This window comes from Pleurodeles waltl, chromosome 1_2 (assembly GCF_031143425.1).
Source record: "Pleurodeles waltl isolate 20211129_DDA chromosome 1_2, aPleWal1.hap1.20221129, whole genome shotgun sequence".
NCBI lineage: Eukaryota > Metazoa > Chordata > Amphibia > Caudata > Salamandridae > Pleurodeles > Pleurodeles waltl.
Genome location: NC_090437.1, coordinates 1,127,006,341 through 1,127,030,113, shown reverse-complemented (window position 1 = coordinate 1,127,030,113; position 23,773 = coordinate 1,127,006,341). Strand labels below are relative to the sequence as shown.

The following is a 23,773-nucleotide window of genomic DNA, read 5'->3' as shown; positions in this document are numbered from 1 at the left end:
TATAATACTGGTTTCTGTCGGTGGGGGTCTTTGATTGCATAATGGATGGTACCGTAGATAGGCACCCTCCACATCAGAACACTAAGCCTAAAATGATTGTTGCACTTTGGATTTGATCCCTTGTGATATTTGAAGAGTTCTCCACCCCTCGTCCAAATAATATACCTGCTATTCACCGACACACGGCACCCATAGCAGACTTGACCTTGTTTTGGTAACCACATTTCTGGGGTCCAGCGTTCAGACATTGTGTCACATCTCTCCCGCTACTTGTCTGATCATGCCCCTGTTTACTGTGAGATAGAGTTTGGGGGTGTAGTTTGCTGTCACCAATGACCAGAGAGCTATCTCCTGAAATACTACAGGGGGTCCAGAGGGCAGGGAGGTTTTGGTAACAGCACTTAAAGATTTATTTGAACTAAACTGGTCCACAACACACTTTCGGTCTCGAGTGAGAAACTATGAAGGCGGTGATCCGAGGATGTTGTATAAGCTTTTCCTGTGGGGTATAGGGCACGCTACAAGCCACACAGGTGGTCAGCCAACTGACCCATCTAGTCCTTCAGGTCTCGACGACATAGGTCACAGACTGCAGGCCCAGTCCTCTTCTGTGCTTCAACAGGTCTAAATGTGTTTTTCTGCGCTGTGGGAGTTGCTACATCTGCAGAAAGCACTAGTCAGTGGCTTGGGGACTCATGAACACTCCCTAACCAATGAGAAATAAGGTTCCCAGGGGCTATATCTCCCCAGGGGCTATATCTCCCAGTGTTTCAGCACATCTTGTTTTTCTTACTGATAACTATCCACAGTGCAGTATTCCCAGGCAAACTCAATATAGTTGAACTTTTCTTCTACTGATGTGCCAGCCAGGGGTGGTTTATGCATCTAACTGGTTGTGGGACCAGCTCCCCCTCCTGCTGAGCTGATGCCAAGTCTCCTACAGATGGCCCAGGGAGTGAAGGCTTTTCTTCTCCAGGTCTCACTTTGCACTTAACTATGAATGGGTAGGTCTCACTCTGGTCCTTTGAAGTCAGTGATGTTTCTGTCCCCTCCCACACTGCCCTTCTTGATCTGAGAAGAATCAGATACTTCACACCCAGGTCTTCCTACTGAAAACCCTAAGTCAGTGTTTCTGCTCTAGGAACAGTTTTCACACCCCAATAAGGGGAATCGCTATAGGGGCTGATGCTCACAGGGTAATGCTAATTAAAGTTTAACTTATTAAAAATCACACTTCCATAATATTATAAATTCAACTTCACCAGGAAATTCAAAATAGTGGTAGAATTATTCTGGTAGCTTGTCGCAAAGCAAAGATAGCAATGTTTTGGTTTTATTCTGAACTTTAATTGTTCTCATAGGACAACTAGTGTCCTTTTTAAGTGGAAATAGTTTTTAGGGTCAAATCAATGTAGGTACATGCCAACATTAAATTCTTGCAAGTACCACTTTTAAACACTAGTCACACTATCCTGTGGATAGACTAGAGGAGTGGGTGATTTAATACTTACAAATAAGGTATCAGTCTTTAGAATAATACAACCTGTGCTGCTGTCTACAGGTGACATTTAAATTTTCCATGCAATCAGTATATTTTCTTGCTCCATACACTATGGCCTTATTGGAAAAAAATATGCTAATTTTGGATTATCCAGTTTTACCAATGTTTAGAGGTCACAGCCCAATGTTTAGTGGGAAAAGCACATACACTGGGACATGGCACATACAGACTGTCTGTCTAGCATGAAAGCAGTTCTGGAGAACTGGGAGCCCCTAAACCCTTACCTTACTTATCTGCAGCCCACACTCCCAGAGCATAGGAGGTGCACCTAGGAAGGTTAGCCATTGCCACGGTTGGAGATCATGCGGGCCACAATACCATGCTATTTAGTGGTTATAAGACATCTATTGTCTCCAAAGTATCCCAGTCTAAAATCTCATGCCACTTATTAGCTGATGACACAGCTATATTTGAACATTTCCCTCCCTAATAAATACAAAATATAGACTTTGAAGCCTAAATCCTAGGTGAAATTCAAGCATGAATGATGATCCATCACCTTAATTTAAATATGTCCAATCAGAATTCCTTCTATCCCACCCAACTCTTACTTCCCACACCAAGCCTGGCTCAATTTACTTTGTGTTACACAGCAGTACATCTCTTCACCAGATCTCTTGGCTTCATCTTAGATAAGAACCTCAATATACTTGTACCCATCAACTCATTGATCAAGGTGGCACAGGCTCAACTCTAACTCCTTTGAGAAATAAAACCATTCATGCAAGTAGTTTGATCCCTTTTGCTATCATCTCTGGACTATGGCAAGCCACTGCTATTCGGAATATACAGAATTCCCTGAACCCACTCAAATTAGCACTTCATAAAGCAAGCAGGTTGATCACAGTTTTGGAAAAGTTGGACTACTTCTCCAAAATACAGACCACGAAATTCCAATACTAATCTTACTTAAGTGACTTTTGGGAAAGGAGTATTCTCAAACTTGCATGAATAACAAACAAGACCATTTACACTGGGACTTCAAAGGACCTGAAGCAGAAACTAGTCCTCCCAGGTGACCAGCACTGTCTTCTCAGCTTAGACAACCCTTCTCCTTGAAATATTAGCTTAGAGATGACAAACAAAAACCTTAAGGCGTCCTTCATCAATTGGGATTACCTTATTGCTTGAATTATGTAAAAGAGAGTTGAAGTGCCTAATGCAGCAATGCCACTTCCTTATGTGACTGGTCTATTACAGGATCCAAACCTCCTTTCTCTGCTCATTACATGCTGTCAATACTTCTGTAAATATCATGTTTTACCTTAATCATCAATAATATCTTCAATTACTCACTGATGCTAGCAAATTACTTACAGATTGTATATCTTTCCACCATGTAATGAATAACCTTACAACTCTTTGGAAGTGCCTACATTCCTAAACACCTCTTGTAAAAAACATCATTTTGTAAAGCTTGTACTGGGTCAAGTTCTCAATATGTAAAACTAACTGGTATTAAATAAATAATTAAAGAACAGATTAGTATTAGCTTGCAAGTAGATGCCTATGTACGTTTTGAACTTAACGACCAGATGAATGTCATTGGCATACATTTTGTGCAATAAATCACTTTGAATGCTTGCCAGTTCAGTAGGTTTCGTGCATAGTCTGTGGTATAATTACATGTTGGCACTTGTATACATAAATTATTAAGGAAGAAATGTATGCATTGCAAAGGTAACATTTTATATCCTGTGTTATCTTGTTAAAGTTTGATATTAAAGAAGAGGTTGTGCAATAAATCACCTTGAATGCATGTTGGGTTCAGTAGGTTTATTGCATGGTGTATGATATAATAACATTGTGACACGTGTATGCATACATTATTAAAGAAAAATTGTATATATTTCAAAGGTAACATTTTATGTCCTGTACTCTCTTATTAAAGTTTGATTCTCAAGAAGAGGAGAAGATACTCCAAGCGGCAGAGAAATTCAAAGAACAAGCTGCATTAAAATTCCCAACACGTCAGTGCCTGACTACAGTGATTGATATCAATGGGGCGGTTGTTTTTGTCACCAGGTTTATTAAACCTCTAAACCCACCAATGGAGCTCCTTGAGGCCTACCCCACCAATGCTCAAGCCACAGCTGTAAGTATTTCAATTCAAAGGTTTGGGCTTTCGCTCAAGCATCTCAACACAAAGATATGGGCCATTGTTGCAAGTATTTCAGTACATAGGTTTGGTCTCCAACTGCTAGTATTTCACTGATTTCCTTATGTATTATCTTAATAATATGTCTGAACATACTAACAATTTTCTCACATTCTGCTTTACTGTATTTCCCATTTAACAACTGTAAAATATATACAGTATTCAACTATATTAATATTTGTGAAGATTAAATGCAGTGGAGTGAAGAGCTTTGGAAGTATGTAATGGTTCAGATCCAAGGTGGCAGCTGGATAGGACAGGCTCTGTGAAGCTGTGCTTCAGTCCACTGCAATTGTTGCGCATCAAGCGTCTCTCGGCGTGCTGGTGGTGAGGCTCAGGTGAGGTGAATTAGTGGGCGAGTAGCAGACATTCCATTGCCTGATCGCTCTTAAATGACTGCAGACACCAGATACTGCCGAGAGGATTCTATATGGTGAAGCCCACTGGAAACTGAGCCCCAGTGCTGAGGTGAAGGCGAGGAGTTGGCCCTCTGGCATCTGTTATCAAACGTGAGCCATTACCAGGGGTGAGCACTCGCAAAACCCAGTGAGCCCGGGGCCTGAGGCAGGGGTCAAAGGAGCAGACCAAAGGAGGCCAATGCAGGTGGCTTAAAGATTGGGAGACACAACCAAAGAGGACCCTGGGGCCTAAGGCCACAACCAGAGAGCAATTTTGAGCAGCAATGCAACAGAGGGAGGCAGCAGAAGGGCTGGAATAGCGGGATCACTGGTGGGGACCACTGGCAACTGTGAGTAACCACTGCTGGCCCCGTCTGTAAAATAGCAGGTGCCTCCTCAGTAGAGTGGGTGACTAGAGAAGACAAACATGGTGATGGCTGGTTGAGCAATAGATAGGCCTCGACTTCAGCACCCAAGACACAGCAATGAGCTACATGGTCAGACAAACTAAGAGAGTGCTGACAAGTGCCAGGCCCCAAATACCCTATTCGCTGTGGCGACTCAACATAGCTGGAGGGGGTTCTGTGTGTGCACCACTAGCACCTCCTGTGACTCATAGGCACACCCCACACTGCTGGGAGTAGTACACCAATGCTGGGAGGAGGAGTGGTCACCACCAGCCGGGGGCCGCAGGAGACCACCTCCATCAACGTGGGGCTGATCATTGCCCCTGCACAAAAGACCACCCTCAGGACATTCACTTTACAGAAAGATGGTGACTGAGAGGTCCCAAAACAAGCAGTCCTTGTGGGACCTTCTGCTGAAGGCATCCAATATGAGGCATAACATACAGAAACCCCCCACTACCACAATAGATTTAAGTGGACACCCGGTGGGCGCAGATATGAAGTTGGCCTATGGCCAAACAATTCCTCATGGAACTCTTCCAGGATCTCAAAGACAACTTCTCTTCCCAGAAGAAAGACCTGATTAAGGAGGTGATGGAGGTAAAGTAAGACCTGAATGACTTGGGAGAGAGGGCCCTAGCATTGGAGGGCATTTAAAAAGCTAGGGAAAAATAAATATAATTCCTCCAGAGGATCAAAACCTACCCCTACACCCCACCTGAAAGACTTTGAAAATGGTTCCTATAGAAACAATATTAGGATTTGAGGAGCCTCCACTGGCAACGAAGGCATACATATTAAACACTTTGTCCAAGGACTGTTCGGGGCAATTTGAGGCAAGTCAAACTCAGAGGTGATATAACTACAAAAGACCTACAAGGTCTGTAGGCCAGCATCATAATCAGCTCATCTTTGAGTGGCAGATCCATACTATCCATGTAGCAATGTAGCACTCCTGGAACAAACTGGATCAGTTTTTCAAAAGCCCTGAAAGCCAGGCAGCAAGTGGAGAGATTTTTGCACCAAACGATGCTCTGCTACGCACTGCTGACAAACCACAAACATGGAAAATCACATTCCGCCCACAAGCCTACTGTGACAGCCATGGAGAACAAATTTAGTTTCCTATTAAGCGAGCTAATGAGCACTACCGGTCCTGCAAAGTTACTGCAGGCCTCTCAGCCTGAGGCAGCAGAACCTTCCTCCTAAATTCACTGTTCATGGGCAGTTTAGAAACAGAAGATCTGACTTCTGCAAAAGGCTGAATGGCCATATGTCTGTGCTGAGACACAGATGAGTTGATCTTGGCTACCCACTCTACTTATAACCCCTTCTATCGAGGAACTGAGAGGAAAATTAGTTTCCTGGGTCCTCACCCCCTAATTGGTTGTTATGTCTGGGGACTGTCAACAAGACATGACAGGCCGGGGCACAAGTGAGGTAAACTACGCCAGTTTTTGCTATTTCTGGTCTGATCTTACTTTAGAAAAATGCTAAATGTGAGCGCCCCATGAGGGGGTATCCCAGGAGTTACAGTGCTCACACGTTCTAAGGTTTAGTGTCTGGCTCAAATGGAATAAGAGAGTAGTGTTTGAGTTCGTTAGGGTTTTGAATAGGAGAGAGAACAGTGCCGCTGGTAATTCCCATCACAGAGGTGGGCGGATGAATGCAACAAGTTCAAATTATGGTAAAAATTATAATTTTAAACATTATAGGGTTGCATTCACCAGCTGAGCATATGGCCACCGTGAACCAATATGGCTTCCTTAAAGGGGACATATTCCTATTACAGGAAATGCACCTTTTGAAAAATGAGTACCATAGATTAAAATGTCGCTGGTTTCCCCAAACAATACTTTTCCTCGGCTGCCAAAACATGGGGGGCATTTTTTCTTAGCAAAGGCTTTTCTGTGAGTACAGCCGAAGACCATTTTCTGCCTCTTAAAGTTCAGCAGCTGCAACATACCTGTTTGTTACCTCTTTATACGTTCCTGATCTCTGTCCTGACAGATTATTTTGACTGCAGTAGAAGAGCTCATCCAAGAATGTCAGGGGGACATTATAAAAGGGAGCAATCTGAACATTGTCACAAATGAATCACTAGATAGGTCAACACAGAGGTCGGGACAGAGGGGTTCAGTCATAACTGAAATCAGCTAGTGACTGCAAAATTTAGGCCTGATTGATATTTGGAAAGTACATCAGCCAACAGAGAAAGAGTGCACTGATTATTCAGCCGCTCATAAGACCTATGTACATATAGATGACTCATTCACATCCTGTTCTCTGCCACCGAGAGTCAACGGGACCGACATAGGCCACATCTCTCTCAGACCACGCCTCACCTACCTGCCCTTGTCAATACCTCAGAGTGAGATTCTCAGATGAGATTAAAGAAAAGGGGACAACATCCTACACACAAAAAGCCACAACTGATATTTTACAAAGTTCATTGAAGAAAACAAAGAGCCTGACACTCCCTGAGTACAGCCTAAGCAGGGGTCAATTTAGCTCTCATGCTTTGAACCACAGTAGGATGAGACAGGAGAAAAGAACCCGACTTGAGAAACAACTCCTAGAGCTAGAGCAGGCACACAAAAACTGGGGTTTACAGTAGGTATGTTGAAAGGTGATGACATTGAGGTCTCAGGTTAGGGTGTAGATTACTTATAGGACTGAAAACCAAGCAGGGCTAGTAAGCTGTTGGCCTGCAAACTAAAAGGTAAGAGGTAAAAACATGAGGATAAAATATGTATCTGCTAAGCTCAGAAAACAAGATCAGCAAATCATGGGTTGCTTCAGGGACAAGTTATTTTATTTCTGAGAAGTTGTATCAGGCAGCGAGATAGCAGATTATTTTAGAAACATCCCCCTAACTAGGCTTATGATGGAACAGGCGTCTCTAACAGAAGGCCCCATGCGGGTTAAAGAGGTATTGATGCCATTTGGGAGACTGGAAATAGCAGTCCCCTGTTTTTCAAGACCTTTGCCAAACTTTAGTCCTCGCCCTGACACAGCTTTACAGCAGCTTTGTTCCCACTGCAGGGATTGCCAAAATCACAGTGATCCTAACTCCACACAGCTATGTGGCTCCAAACATCTAATATCTCTGTTGAACATAGATGCCAAGATTTTTATGGGGATACTGGTGGATAATTCTAGTAAAGTTTATACTGGGATTGGGCCTGACCAGTCACGGTTTATACCTGGCTACAGCAGCTATAATCCTGCACATACTGGACAACGTGCATAGGACTAAGGAGAGCACCTTTCTGCCCTTGTTGGATTAGTAAAAGGCATTAGATTGGGTCCTGTGGCTTGAGTACTAGATTCAGAGATAAAGTGCTGTTATCAGAACCCAGCAGCTGCGATTTGTGCCAACTACTCTCTTTCCTCCTATTTTGACATCAGCTGTGGAATAAGGCAATGTTGTCAACTGTTTCCCCTGTTATTTGGCTGATGTGAAACCTCTGGCCACTATGATCAGAAGAAACAGAAACATAAAAGTGATCTGTACTGTGCTAGCCATGTATGTGGATGACACCATGGTGAAAGCCACACATCCAGGTAGCACATTGTGGGCTCTGATGGTGGAGCTGACGGCCTATGGCAGGGTCTCAGGATTTTGAGAGAACCTTGACAAGTCACTAGCCCTGAGCCTCACCCTTCACTGAGCAGACTCCACTGCCCCTTATCTGTGGATACAGATCGCTCAGACCTTAGATCGCACCTTATGTATTGATTTTGAAACTCTACTTAGGTGTGTGTGTGAGTAGACACTCAGTCATGGCGTTCAACAGGTCTCTCGTAGATGGCCCATATAGCAGCCACTAAAATGGCATCTCTCCCCTACATTCTTCATACTTTTCACAGTCTACTCCTCCTAGTTGGAGGGCCAATCCTTCATTGAAAACAAAAATTCCTTGACAGTTTTGTTTTGGCAGGAAAACACTGAATAGCCTCCCGAACATTACAAAAAATAATTAAGGAAAAAAGAGTCGATATGCCGAACTTAAAAGAAACTAACCACCCTCATAAGTGCTGTATCACGTAGTGTGTGTCCAAATAGAATCTGCGAAACACTAATGGTTTTTGGACAAACTGTAGTGGCAGTCTGTAACGGCCAAGTCCCCTGCATGCTAAAAAAGAGAGAGCTTGGGGGTTATAGCCTCTTCGCCAACCACTAGGGAAACAGGTGTGAGACAAGATAGTTTAGAGGAAGTCAACACATTCCCTTTCCCCTTGGCCTGGCTTCTGTGCAATCTCAAATTAATGGCAGTTGTTACTCATCATAGTTGTGAGCACTTGAGAATTAAAGGGTGTAAAAGGCTGGGAGGCTTTTTGGACATTCGCTCGCTCTAAGGAGTTCCTGAGTCAGCGCACTGCAGCTCCACCAAAATTAGACTCTAGGAACTGAACCACACAACAGAGCCACAGGCCTGCTGACCCCTCACCAAATTTGAGAGGTGGCTACTTTTGAGAGAGAAGAACAAAAGATTGGTATCACATATTTTTAAGATGTTAACCATGGAGAGTGGCCCTGCAAAAACCCGTAGGCTAAAAAGGTGCAAGAAGGAACTAATTCGAGAGTTTCCCCAAAGGAATAGACTGCCATCTTCACAAAAGACCATAATGCCATATACCATCTAAAATAACCTCAGACAGGTGCATTGAGCAACAAAAATATTGAAAGTGCAACAGACTTAGCTCTCTGTCTTGCTGGAGAGGATGTGGCATGCATGGCACCCTAATCCACCTGTTTTGGAATTGCTCTAAATTACAGAATTACAGTGGTGCAACTTTGGATGCCATAGATGACATTTCTCAGACACCAATTCCCAGATTTCCGACATACATAATCTTGGGAGTGATCAGTTTCCAAAACCTTCCCACTGCCCTCTATGAAAGGGAAATTAATCTCCTTGATGCTCTCTGTGTTCAAGCAAACTGTAACTGCTGTGTAGGGTAAAGATAGATCTTCAGAATGAGGGGCTGGATCCCTAATTTGTGGTACATCTTAGAGATGGAGACAATAGATAATTCTGTTACATGGATGAATGAACTTTATAAAAGGAAATAGACACCTCTAGTACAGTTTCTCGCGTCAAATATGAAGGAACTCAATTGTTCCAAGTAGATATGAGAGAATTCAATTGTTCCAAGTACCCGAGGGATCATATCAACAAGATAATCCCACCTCCTCCTCCAATAGCACATAGCAATAGCGCATAGAAATACTTGCATGACACTAGGATTAGGAAAGACCACATCAGTGTGGGGAGGGAGGGGTTAGGAGGTAGCATGTTACTTTGTATGATGGCACCTTCAACACCAGTTAGTTGTAGGCAAGCATATGGGTTTATGGTGCAACTGTTAAACCAAATAAACATGTTTGAGCCTAAAAGTATATCAACTTTTAAACATGTACCACCCTGCTGTTCTCTTTAGTAAAAGCTACAGAAATTTCAATCATTTCTTGGACAAGTTACTATGCACTGGAGATTACATTTACTCCTCCGGTATGAATTACCTGATCTAGTTGACCACATCTCTGAAGCAAAAGACAGCGATAATAAATCAACTGCAAAGATGAAGTTTTAAACAATTGCATGTACTGAGAAGGATGTTTGGATCATCCACAAGCCCCTCGCAGTTATTAATATTGCCCAAATTCTAAAAATACGATGCACAATTCATGTTGATAAAAGTGTACAACCTCCTTGTCTATCACCTTGTAATATTAATGCCAGTTTCAGTGTCAAAGCCTTGGGTACTTGCATTGTGCCTTTACTCTGTTCTTCACTTCTTTTCCACACCTCATAAGGAGCTTATTTTAACAGAGGATATCTCTGTTGACCTTCTGTAACAGCTCTGTGGGTCCACCCAATGTGGTGGGATTCCCCATGCATGTTCAGATGCCGCACCTGTGACTCTTTGAAATAAAAAATGTATTCAGAGGATATAAAGCCTGCACTCCCTCGGCCGCCACTCAGCAATCACAATATCAAGACCGTTCCCAGGGCTACATCTAGCTAAATGGTATGTCATGTATAGCTATGCCTTAAATGGTTGGTAGGCACCTGTTCGGTGCCTCAGAAAACACCTAAAATATATGCATTTCTTTAGTCTGACAACAGTTCCTAAGGGCATTAAGGCAAATGATTAGATGTGTCTTCTTGTAAAAGTACTTTATCCAAAATAGATAAATTCATTTTTAACACACAGTGATGCCTCTTGCCGAATGGTAACCTTGGAACTATTGCTTAACTAATAGCCTTTCCTAAGTGTGGCAGAATGGGCACAAAGTTGATCCATCCAGGAGCAACGCTGGCTCTATTAGTACACAATTGTAAAGGAACTACTATGCTATGCTCATCTTGGCCATTTAAAATCTGTAGCCAGTTACATGATGCCGTGGGCCATGTGAACACAGAAAATCATTGTGCCTGTGAGCAAATTCCATTGCCTACCTTTGCCTAGATCTGCCACCCTTTTTTGTTGGTATTGATGTTCAAAGTCTCTCCAAAGACAACCAGGCCTTCTGAGACTCAGTGATCTATTTTTAGGTAAGTGCACATTTAAAACTCAAAATAGTTTAGACCTTCTTACATGATATTGTTATTTGCATAGAAATTAGTCAGACATTGAAGTCTAGTGGCAGGTATGAAGTCATAATATATGTTAAATCTTGGTGACACAACAAAAACATTTGGCAGAATAGAAGAATGCTCCACTTGTGGTAAAATATATCACAATAATTTTGTGAAGAACTTCATAACAACAACATTTGTCCGCCTCCAACATTCTCTATACACTCTTTGATAATGTGATTAATAGGAAAGCCAGCAAAACAAACCCATCTCTCTCTCTCTTTTTACTGATACCTTAGTTCTTTATCAAAGAGACTTTAGATGCCTTAATCTGTATGTGCCCTAATACCTTCATTAAAATTTCAATTAAAATAAAATTATCTTAGAAGATAATTAGAGACGTCATAGTTAGGTTCTGAATTCATTCACACTTACAAGAGAAATTCAACCGCAGGGCCTGTATCTGGGTGTGAGAATCGGTGTGAGAGGGTGTCTCTGGGTGTGAGAATGGGTATTAGAGTGTGTGGGTTAGAGTGGGTCTATGTGGGTGTGAGAGTGCCTGTCTCAGTGTGAGAGGGTGTCTTTGGGTGTACAAATGTCTCAGCGAGTGGGTGTGTGGGTGTGTTAGTGTATATGTGAGAGTCTGAGTGGGCCTGTGAGTGGGTACGTGAACGTCTGAGTGGGCCTGTTAGTGGGGTGTGTGCATGTCTGTGTGAGTCTGCGATTGGGTGTGTGTGTGTCTGAGTGTGCCTGTGAGTTGTTTTGTGAGTGTCTGTGTGGGTGTGACAGTAGCTGTGTGAGTGGCACTGCCACAAAGGAACCTCACCTGCCCTTTTGTCCAACAAGAGTCCACAGCTTTGCATGAAATATCTACCCAAGTGGACTTCTTTCTGCCTCATTGGGTAAACATCCAGTATGTATTGTACACTACAGCTGTGTAATGGAGTACAAGGAAATGTACTATTGACTTTGTGTGTGTTTTGGCAACATGATTGGTTCTGTTGCCTGTTTCTCTAGAATTCTGTGATAAGATCAATCCTCCTATAGAGAGTCCAACAAGACAGCTAACAAGACTACAAAGACACAAATCTCCCGCAAACCAGGGTCCTTCCTCTTATCTATATGAAGTAAGTGCGTATTTGTTTTTTGGAGATGTCCTCATAATCCTCGACATAAGGTACACGCCATCAAAATCAGTGGGAAACGCACTGGGTGTCCTTTTGGGAAGCTGCCCGTCATCCTGGCAAAAGGGGGGAAGACATACATACTACTAAGGTAGATAGAGCAGGGCCAAGCGGGTGCAGCTTCCAGGTGATTTGCACATTTTCATACTTGTAGCAATTTAAAGGGGCACCCATGGACTCTGAGGAGAAGAGCCATGTGCCCCCCCTGCCTTTTTAAGCCCTGGCGACCCCATCCCATGGGGCCCACCTCTATTAAATAGAAGAGGGGGCTTAGTTTGGCCCCGGGAACCCCATCTCCCGGAGCCCGGCCATCTCTCCTGGGTGCCCCCCAGGGCACCTATTGTGCAATGTGACCACAGGGGCTCTACAAGGCCCTGCGGTCCCAGTCGTCTCCCTGCCTCCTACGGGAGCCGGCATTGCTGCCACAGACAGGGAGCTGCTAAACATGCAGCTGTGTATCTGTCCTTCAGAGCAAACAGCTATGATCTCGGGGTGTGCACCCAGGGACATAGCAGGAGCTGGCCCTGGGGGGTGACAGTCCCCAAGGGCATTATTGGCTCCACAAGGGGGTCGGAGCAGCCCTCCTCCAAAGTGTGTATTTAACCCCATGGAGGTGGTGGTCCCTGGAGTACATGACCTGCCTCCTTCATTATCTTTTTTCAGCACCAGGGAGGTGGTGGTTCCCAGGGGTTATGGGTGCTGCCCCTCCTTAATGTCAATGAATTGCCCCAGGGAGGTGGTGGTCCCTGGGGTTGCGGGGGTGGGGGTGCACAAGCCCCTCAAGCGTTCATTTAATCTTTTGCCCTAGAAAGGTGGCGGTCCCAGGTGCTGCGGGGGGAGGGGCACATCGGCCCACCTGCATTAATTTCATGTTTTGCCCCAAGGAGGTGGCAGTCCCTGGGGCTGCGGGGGGCCAAATGGGCCCCCCATGTTAATTTCATGATTTGCCCCAGGGAGGTGGCAGTCTCCAGGGCATAAAAAAGACCTAGAAGGGGGGCCCTGTGTGCACCCCTCCTTTATTTTTCAAAAAATATTCCCATGTCCACGGTACCTGGCCCGCCCAGGGGCTTTACCAAAACAAGCCCGAAAGATTGCACTTGTTTTTTTTTTTTTTGGGGGGTGGGGGGGTGCGAATTTGCAACATCGGCGTGAATTCACAGCAAATATTATTATTTTTAAAGTGCTTTTTTGGCCTTGCGGGGTCCCTCCGGGACCCCAGCGCCAGAGCTAAGGGGTCCGGGTGTCCCTAACCTGTCCACTTTTCATTCTTCTTACTTTCTACATGAGGTCATTATTATTTGCAAAGTCGTCACTGTCACAGAGTTACAAATTTGGATTTCCTTAAATTTCTCAACAACTGCTGAACGGTGCATAACCTGTGTACCGAAAGCTACCTTTGGTGTAATTCCGTCCAGCGTTTTGAGCTGTAGTCGTGTTTAAAACGCCTATGGGAGTTAACAATGGAAACACACGTGTTTTGACCCCACCCCCTTTTCTCAGTCCCCGCTTGATGGATCACCCAGACACTTTTTGCGGGCAACAAGAACCACCGGCACACTTTTTAGGGAAAATTTTGTGAAGATTCATCACACTTCATCAAAGATATAGGCAAGTCAAAACACTCTTTTTACTGGGGGCTCCCAGGGGATGGGGTCCTCAGGGCCATTACTGGCCCTGGGAGGGTGGGCATGCCCCCTCCCCCCTTAAGAATACAGCTGGGCCCTGGGAGATGGGGTCCCCGGGCCCACATTGGCCCGGGTGGGGGGGCAGCATGTCTCTCTCCCCCTTTTAACTATGAATTGGGTTGCCTTGGTGCGCTCCAGGGCTCCACTGGAAGATGGGGTCCCTGGGGCCAAACCAGCCTGGGGGGGGGCTGTGTGTCCCCCTTCCACATAATTCTAGTGGGTCGCAGGGGATGAGGACCCAGGGCCAAATATGGTCCGCAGAGGGGAGCCATGTACCGCCCGCCCCTAAAAACAGATGGCAGGCCATGGGGTGCCCAGGGCCGAAATCGCCCCCGGGAGGGGAGCTGGATGCCCCTATCTCAATTGCATGCCTTTGGTGCATTGGCCGCAGGCCAGGCCCTGCAGTCAACACCACACACACAGTCAAAGTTGGATTAACGTTTGGTAATTAAATATTACTTTACGTTACAAAAAAAAATGAAATTCACTGAAAAAACAAAGGGTTACAGGCAAGTTATAGTTAGCAGTTATGCACATATCTCTCGTGGTTCATCATCTGGCGGGCTCTCTGAAGGTCAGAGCAGACAAACTCAGACAAAAATGCCCAGCAGATGACAAATGGCATCTCCATCCGGACGTGGCACAAGGTCTCTTTTAGCAGTATGAAGAGCCTTGGTTAGATCTGTTTGCCTCTGCTGAGAACGTGTGATGTCACCAGTTTTGGGTGCTGGAGTTTCCGAGGAAGCTCTCAATTGAAGACACTTTAAGTCTTGAGTGTAATTTAGCCCTCCTAACTGCATTTCTGCCAATACCACTACCTTCCCAGAGATCTCAAGAATATCAGTAATGACCCAGCCCAGGTAGTCCTTGTGGCTCTAGATTTGGCACAGAGAATCTGTTATCCCGAGCTGTTGCGCATGTCCATCGATCCTCGGATCAGACTGCCCCTTTGGGAAGGTCTTTTGCAGTAGCAGAGAATGTTTTTTCACGTGAACCTGTCCACTCTTCGACATCTTGCGTGGAGATTGAGTGGCGGCAGTTGACAGCTTTCAAGCTTCCTTACGAAGTATGTAACATCATCTTGGCAGCCTGGCGTTCCTCCACCAAAACACTATACTCCTATCATTGGAAGAGATTTGTGGCATGGTGCACACACAAGTCTGTTGATCCTCTTTCTGCCACTCTTTCTGAGGTTCTACTGTTCTTTCTTTCCTTTGCCAGTAGGGCTCTGCTTTGGGCACTCATAAGGGCCATTGCTTCCCTTTTGCGGGTACCCGATTAACCTTCCTTGTTTAAGTCTCTTGTACATAGGTTCCTCAAAGGTCTTACTCATCTCTTCCCTCCTTCCCCATTCAATATGACCTAGTGGGGTCTTAATATGCTTCTCACTTTGAGGTCCCTCCATTTGAGCCTCCATAGGCTTCTCCCATTGAAAACAGCCTTCCTGTGGCAATTACATCTGCTCGCAGTGAGTGAGCTGCAGGCCTTATCTTCAAAGCTGCCCTATCTCTATATATTCTGACAAAATTATGCTTGGCCTTTCCATGTAGGCCAATCTAACACCCTGCCTATTTTTAACACACCGCCACAGAAAGAGGAGAGACTCCACCACCTGGACCCACAAAGAGCATTTGCTTTCTTCCTTGATCTTACAAAGGCGCTCAGGATGGACGACCAACTTCTCATGGAGTATGTGGGTGCAAAGAAAGGTCAGGCGATGGAGAAGTGAACCATCACTCATTGGGTCTTGCTCTGCACAAAGATCTGCTACGCATTGGCCAAAAAGCAACCCCCTGAGGGCTTGCAAGCTCATTCTACCAGAACTAAAACTGCGACCACTGCGTTAGCAGGTGGAGTTCCGGTCCTGGACATCTGTCAGACAGCAATGTGGGCATCTCTGCACATGTTTACCAAACACTACTGTCTGGTCAGACAGGTCCATAGGGATGGGCACTTTGCTCGATCAGTCCTGTAGGACTGTTTCATTTGAAATTGGTTTTCAGGCCCACCCCTGGAGATGGTATTGTTTGGGTATCTATTGAAAGGTAAGGAATCTGCAGCCAGAAGTCTCTATCAGATGAACAAGTTACTTACCTTACCTTATCTGGTAGAGACTATATCTAGCTGCAGATTCTTTACCGACCCACCCATCCTTCCCACTCAGTGCACTGATTGCTAGGCGCAGGAACTTCCCTTTCAGGGCCCTAGTTTTGACACACAAGTGATTAGTGTTCTTCATGGCTCTGTACTTCTGGCGTGGAAAGTTGTGAAAAGAAACTGACGTCAGCGCACCTGGGTGGCGCCTATATAGGTACTACGACATCATTTCGGGAGCAGACGATACCGACGCAAAGCTGACCAACACCACCTAATGGCACGCAGTGGTACTGCTGATGAAAAACCTGGATCCAGTCTGACGCCTGGGGAGAATTCAGAGGTAAAGAATCCACAGCTAAATATAATCTCTACCACTCTACCAGATAAGAGGTTACCTAAGGTAAGTAACTTGTTCAATATTCTAATGCAAGTTTGTGCATATATATATATATATATATATATATATATATATATATATAACGTCCCTGCAACCTTTTTTTAAATGAACGTCTATGTTTTAAATTCAATTTCCTAACTATAACATCATTGCGATATATATATATATATATGTATATATATATATATATATATATATATGTATGTATGTTCGATGGCATGTGTAGCTGCAGATACACATGCTATGCATATCCATTCCGACATCTAGTGTTGGGCTCGGAGTGTTACAAGTTGTTTTTCTTCGAAGAAGTCTTTTCAGAGTCATGGGATCGAGTGACTCCTCCTCTCGGTTCCATTGCGCATGGGCATTGGCTCCATTGTTAGATTGTTTTCTTTCTACCGTCGGGTTTGGACGTGTTTCCTCACACGCCGAGATTTCGATTTGGAAAACCTTAGAAAACCTTATTCATTGGTATTGTTTGGATCTCGTTCTCCAACTAGCATCGAACTGGTAGTTACTTTCGGACCCTTCTTTTTTGCCCTTCGGGGCGCGTATGCCCAACTCGGGCCTATTCGGTCATACGGCGTGGAAAGCCTGATGGATCGGACTCCATTCCGATTCTGCCCTCTGTGCCACGCGAAGTTTCCCTATACAGACCAGCACTTGGTTTGTAAATTGTGCCTTTCTCCAGACCATCGGGAGGAAAATTGTGAGGCCTGTTGATCGTTTCTTTAAAAAAAGACTCTCACAGACCACAGAGCTAGAAGACTTGAAATGGCGTTGAAAAGCAGTGAACATCTCGACGTCTCCATCCGAGACAGACTCCGAACAGGAATCGGAGGACGACAGGCCCATCACAGCTGGACAGTATGTGAGTATGTATGCTCCTGCACCCCTGCACAAAAAAACTTTCAAAGGCCTTGGGTATACCACTGCCGGAATGCCATGGGTCGGCCCAAAAAAAGACTGTCGGGAACTGTCCTTCGGGGGCGGTGCCCAAAAAGGCCACTCCTCCGTCTACTTCGGAGACGAGTAAATCTATAAAAGGCTCTATTTTGGACTCCAGTGAAAAAGCCCATTCTTCGGAGTCGAAAATGAGGCAGTCGGCTTTGGAGCCAAGACCTTCCACTACATTTTCGGGACCGAAAAAACAACAACCTACGGAGCCGAAAAATTCCTCATATACAGAGGAACAAGGACTTTAAAAAAAAAAAGAAACCTATAAAGCCTCTCAGGAAGAGCCTGACATTGAGCCCATTTTACAAATCATGGATGAGAGACAATCCAGAATACACATCCATAAAGAGACAGGAAGGATTGTCACTGCACCTCCTTTAAAAACAAAAAGAAAGCTAGATTTCCAAGAGGAACTGGACTCTGTACAGCCACAGCAAAGGTGCAAAAACAACCTCTTCATACTTCTCCTCCACATTCTCCACAATTATCTGTCTCACCTCACACCAGCCCACCACTAATGCTTTGGCCAACGCATTCATTTTATTCACAAGGAGATATGGCAGACCCATGGGATCTTTATGACCCTGATCCCATCCCAGATAATGACACAGATACTTACCCATCAAAACCATCTCCACCAGAAGACACCACTGCATACAACCAGGTCATATCTAGGGCAGCAGCTTATCTTGGGGTGACCATGCTTTCAGAGCCATTGGAAGAAGATTTCTTATTTAATACACTATCTTCTACGCATTCCACGTACCAGTGTCTCCCAATGTTACCAGGCATGGTAAAACACGCAGACCAAATTTTCAGTGAGCCTTTAAAATCTAGCATTATCACACCTAGAATAGATAAAAAGTATAAGCCTGCACCCTCTGACCCAGATTACATTACTCATCAGGTCCCTCCGGATTCAGTGATAGTCAGTGCAGCAAGAAAGAGGGCAAATAGCCAGTTTTCAGGAGATGCACCTCCTCCTGATAAGGAGAGCAGAAAATTTGATGCAGCGGGAAAAAGAGTTGCTACACAGGCAGCAAATCAATGGAGAATTGCAAATTCTCAAGCACTTCTAGCCCGCTATGATAGGGCCCATTGGGATGAAATGCAGGATATTATACAGCATCTCCCAAAAGAGCACTAGAAGAGGGCACAGCAAGTAGTAGAAGGATGGGCAAACGATTAGTAATAATCAAATAAGATCTGCCCTTGATGCTACTGATACAGCTGCAAGGAGCGTAAACACTGCCATCACAACCAGAAGACATGCATGGCTGCGCTCCTCTGGTTTTAAGCTATAAATTCAACAGGCTGTACTTAACATGCCTTTTGATAAAAAGCACCGCTTTGGCCCAGAAGTGGACCCCAGTATTGAAAAACTGAGAAAGGACTCAGGTACTGTGAAAGCAATGGGCGCTTTGTACACCACCCCATATAGAGGTTCATTTTGCAGGCCACAGTTTTGAGGAGGTTTTAAACCACAATCCTCAGAGGCTTCCACCGCACAAACAAAGCAACCACAACAAACCCAGTATCAACGAGGTGCGTTTAGAGGATCATATAGAGGTCAATACTTTAGAAATAGAGGTAAATTCCAAACCTCTAAACAAACAACAACACAATCTAAACAGTGACTTCCTTCCCTCCCCTCCACTCCACACATCTCCTGTGGGTGGAAGACTACAGCAGTTCCACTCTCATTGGCAAAATATCACCACAGACAGCTGGGTATTATCAATTATCCGCAATAGCTATTGCCTAGAGTTGATAACCACCCCTCCAAACATTCTGCAAAGATATCACAAGTTGTCCCCCGAACATACAGTTCTGTTACAAGCGGTACAATCTCTACTGTTCAAATAAGCAATAGAATTAGTTCCACAGTCCCAACAAGGAACAGGAGTATACTCACTATACTTCCTAATTCCCATGAAAGATGGCACCCTCAGGCCCATATTAGACCTCAGGCCCCTCAATTTATACCTCTTGTCAGAGCACTTTCACATGGTAACTCTGCAAGATGTTATTCCACCACTGCAAAACAAGATTTTATGACTGCTCTAGACTTCAAGGATGTGTATTTTCACATACCCATCCACCCAGCTCACAGAAAATATCTCAGGTGTGTCATAGCAGGAAAACACTACCAGTTCAAAGTGTTGCCATTTGGCATAACAACAGCTCCAAAGGTGTTCACAAAGTGTCTAGCAGTAGTAGGGGCATACTTAAGAAGACAACACATCCATGTCTTTCCATATCTATACGATTGGCTAATAAAATCAAGCAATCTTACACAATGCCATAAACATACACGTTATGTGATAGAAACTCTGCACACACTAGGATTTTCTATAAACTACCAAAAGTCACATCTTGAACAAGCACAAATACAACTGTATCTAGGTGCTATCCTAAATACTCAACTAGCTCTAGCGTATCCAAATTATACAAAGGATACAAGCTTTTTAAAAATTAATACCACTCATACAGCCAAATCAACAATACACTGTAAGATTTATCATGAAGATTCTAGGAATGATGGCATCTTGCATAGCAATAGTCCCACATGCAAGATTAAACATGAGGCCCTTACAACAGTGCCTTGCACAACAATAGTCACAAGCACACAGTAGACTTCAAGATCTAGTGTTGATAGACCGCCAAACACCTATGTCCCTTCAATGGGGGAATCGCAGCAATTTAATGAAGGGGCGGTCATTTCAAGACCCTGTGCCTCAGACCATAATTACAACAGATGTATCAATGATCGGATGGGGAGCTCACCTAAACAATCAAACCATTCAAGGTCAATTGGATGTCAAACAGAAACAGCTACACATAAACCACTTAGAATTATTAGCTGTGTTCCTTGCCCCAAAAGCATTTCACCCACTTCTCAAACAGAAGAATGTTCTCATAAAAACAGACAACATGACAACTATGTATTATCTCAACAAACAGGGAGGGACACATTCATCTCAGCTGTCTCTTCTAGCCCAAACAATTTGGAAATGGGCAATTCACAACCAAATGCATCTACTAGCACAATACATTCCAGGAATAGACAATCAGTTGGCAGATCTCCTCAGCAGAAATCACCAACAGACACACAAATGAAAGATTCACTCACAAGTACTTCAAAAGTACTTTAAAAAATGGGGAATACCAGACATAGATCTGTTCGCAACAAACAAAAAGGCAAAATGCCAAAACTTTGCATCCAGACACCCACATCCCCCTATTCAAGGGCAATGCTCTATGGATCAATTGGTCAGGGATATTTGCTTATGCTTTTCCCACTCTCCCACTCCTTCCATTTCTAGTCAACAAATTACGTCAAACGTCACTCATCATGATACTCATAGCACCAACATGGGTATGCCAGCCTTGGTATACAACACTATTAGACCTATCTGTAGTACCTCATTCCAAACTCCCAAACAGACCAGATTTGTTAACACAAAACAAAGGTCAAATCAGGCATCCAAACATCAAAGGCTCTCAATCTAGCGATTTGGCTCCTTAAGTCATAGAATTTGGTTATTTAATTCTTCCATCAGAATGTATGGAAGTAATTAAACAAGCACGAAAACCTACTACTAGACAGTGCTACGCAAATAAGTGGAAATAAATGTGTCTACTATTGTCAATCTAAAGCCATAGATCTACTTACAGCATCTATACAAGATATTGTACGCTATTTACTTTATTTACAGAAATCAAATTTGGCTTATTTATCCATTAAACTACACCTTACTGCAATATCTGCATACTTACAAACTATCCAACATACTTCTCTATTCAGAGTTCCAGTTATCAAAGCCTTCATGGAAGGGTTAAAATGCACCATTCCTCCCAGAACACCACCTATTCCATCATGGAATTTAAATATTGTACTTACCAGACTCATGGAACCACCTTTTGAACCCATGCACTCTTGCCAAATTAAATTTTTAACATGGAAGGTTGCCTTCCTTGTGGCTATTACTTCTTTAAGAAGAGTTACTGAAATACAAGCATTCACTCTTAAAGAACCTTTTTTCCAAGTGCACAGACATAAGGTTTTTACTAAGAACAAATCCAAAATTTCTACCAAAAGTAGTATCGCCTTTTCACATCAATCAAGCAGTAGAATTGCCAGTCTTCTTTTCACAGCCAGATTCTGTGGAAGAAAGAGCTCTTTATACCCTAGATCTCAAAATAGCTCTTATGTACTACATAGAACTAAAGATTTTAGGAAAACAAAGCAACTTTTTGTTGCTTTCCAACAACCACATACAGGCAATCCTATATCAAAACAAGGCTTAACAAGCTGGATTGTTAGATGTATAAAGACATGTTATATCAAAGTAAAGAGACAACTTTTGATCACTCCTAAAGCACATTCTACAAGAAAGAAGGGTGCAACAATGGCTTTTTTAGGAAACGTACCAATGGTTGACATATGTAAAGCAGCTACATGGTCAACCCCTCATACATTTACAAAAAACGACTGTGTTAATGTCACAGCAACAAGCCACTGTAGGCCAAGCTGTCTTAAAGACGTTATTCTAAACAATTTCAACTCCTACAGGCTAGCCACCGCTTTTTGGGAGGACTAACTACTTTGTAGTCTATGCATAGCATGTGTATCCGCAGCTAAACATATCGTTGAACGGAAAATGTCACTTACCCAGTGTACATCTGTTCGTGGCATGTAGTGCTGCAGATTCACATGCACTCTCCCTCCTCCCTGGAAGCCTGTAGTCGTTTAAGTTTCTAACATTTGTACATATGTATATACATTTACATTAGCATGGACAACTCTTTATATTTCTTTTCTCTAACACTCCTTTCTTCACCCTCTGCAGGAAAACAGTCGAACAATGGAGTCGATGCCCATGCGCAATGGAACGAGAGGAGTCATTCGGTCCAGAGGGGCATGTGTCTCACCAGTTCCAAATACAGTGTTGCCCCAGGGGAGGAGGTCCCCGAGACAGCGTAGGAGCATGTGGCCCCTGCAAATAAATTGCATTTTTCCCAGAGGGGTAGTGGTGGTCCCCAGGGTGTGGGGGGCCATATGCTCAGTTTGTTGCTTTAGCTAATTTGTATTGAAGAAAGGAACACTAATTACATACCACCAGGTGATTTCAGCTCTTATTAATTACAATTTGAAAAAGATAACCCCCCCATTGTAAAGTTGTTGGCATGTACGTATCGTAAGCATAAATTGGTTACCAATGTTTTTCTTTTCTAGGAACTAGTGGCACGCTATGTTTCGTTAATTCCTTTTCTGCCGGACAGCGTGGCATTTTCTGGAATCTGCGATTTGTGGATGGCATCAGATGTGAGTCATCATTAAATGTTATGATATAAATCCGTCAGCTATAAAACAATATTGTTTGCTACAGAAGAATCACTTTTTGTGTTCGATATATGTGTCACGTTCCTAGCAGAATAATAGGAGACACAATATAGCTTACTTATTGGAAGGTCACTATTGAGGCATTCCGGGCAATCAACTCATGACAGATTACATCTATGTTCCTAATACTCATAAGCGGTGTGGGAGGTTCATATCCATTTTCCAGCAGCAGCATGTACCTTGGACCTGGTTCTGATTGGGTTTGTGTACTATTACGAGGCCTTTAGGTTTGATTATGTATTTCATAGGGAGCCAGTTATGGGCTTAAAGAACAGTTTATTGCGATTGGATCTGTTTATGTTCAGGTTCAGCTTACATGCTTGATTTTGCACTTCTTGGTGGTTGTCTTGGTTTACCTGGATACAAATTGCCAATTACATTACAGTAGTTGAAACTCACTTTTACCAATGATTGAATCAACTCTACTCATAGGTCTGTTGAATGTTAGAATTTTGTTTTGGGTAGAGTAACATTAATTTCCTCAGCCAATTTATGAATTTGAGCTCAGATGAGTGGGCTCCCCTGTGTCAATAATTATACCATCATTCTTTTTTTTAAATTTTATTTTTTATATATCATGTGGGGATCTACCGAGCATGTTGTTCCACTTGAGGTAGAGGAGGGTTGCTTCAGTTGAGATCAGCATTGCAATTCCGTTTTTGAAGCACTTCAGACAAAATACATTTTCCTTCGACCAGAAAAGTATGTTTTGAGCATTTTCTGATGTGTGGCTGACTCCTTGATTCTTTGATCAAACAGATGTGTATTTGGATATAATCAACAATATGTATAGATTGAAAGCTGGTGTCCCTCTGCGACCTGCCCTATGGGCTGCATTGCCATTTTATGACCTCCCTGTAATACCCCACAATGCATTTTTAATGCTTGACCGAAATTAATGCATTTTTAATGCTTGACTGAATCCACCAGCT

General features: G+C 43.6%; 1 protein-coding gene across 1 annotated transcript in view; it reads left to right on the top strand.

Moving 5' to 3' along the window:
• The window catches only part of CC2D2A (coiled-coil and C2 domain containing 2A), a 353,444-nt gene that overhangs the window by 292,669 nt on the left and 37,002 nt on the right, over positions 1-23,773 (top strand). The window contains exons 29-30 of the mRNA XM_069202617.1: positions 3,453-3,656; positions 22,674-22,763. Of these exons, the coding sequence (XP_069058718.1) occupies positions 3,453-3,656; positions 22,674-22,763 (294 nt within the window). The remainder of the gene's footprint in view (positions 1-3,452; positions 3,657-22,673; positions 22,764-23,773) is intronic.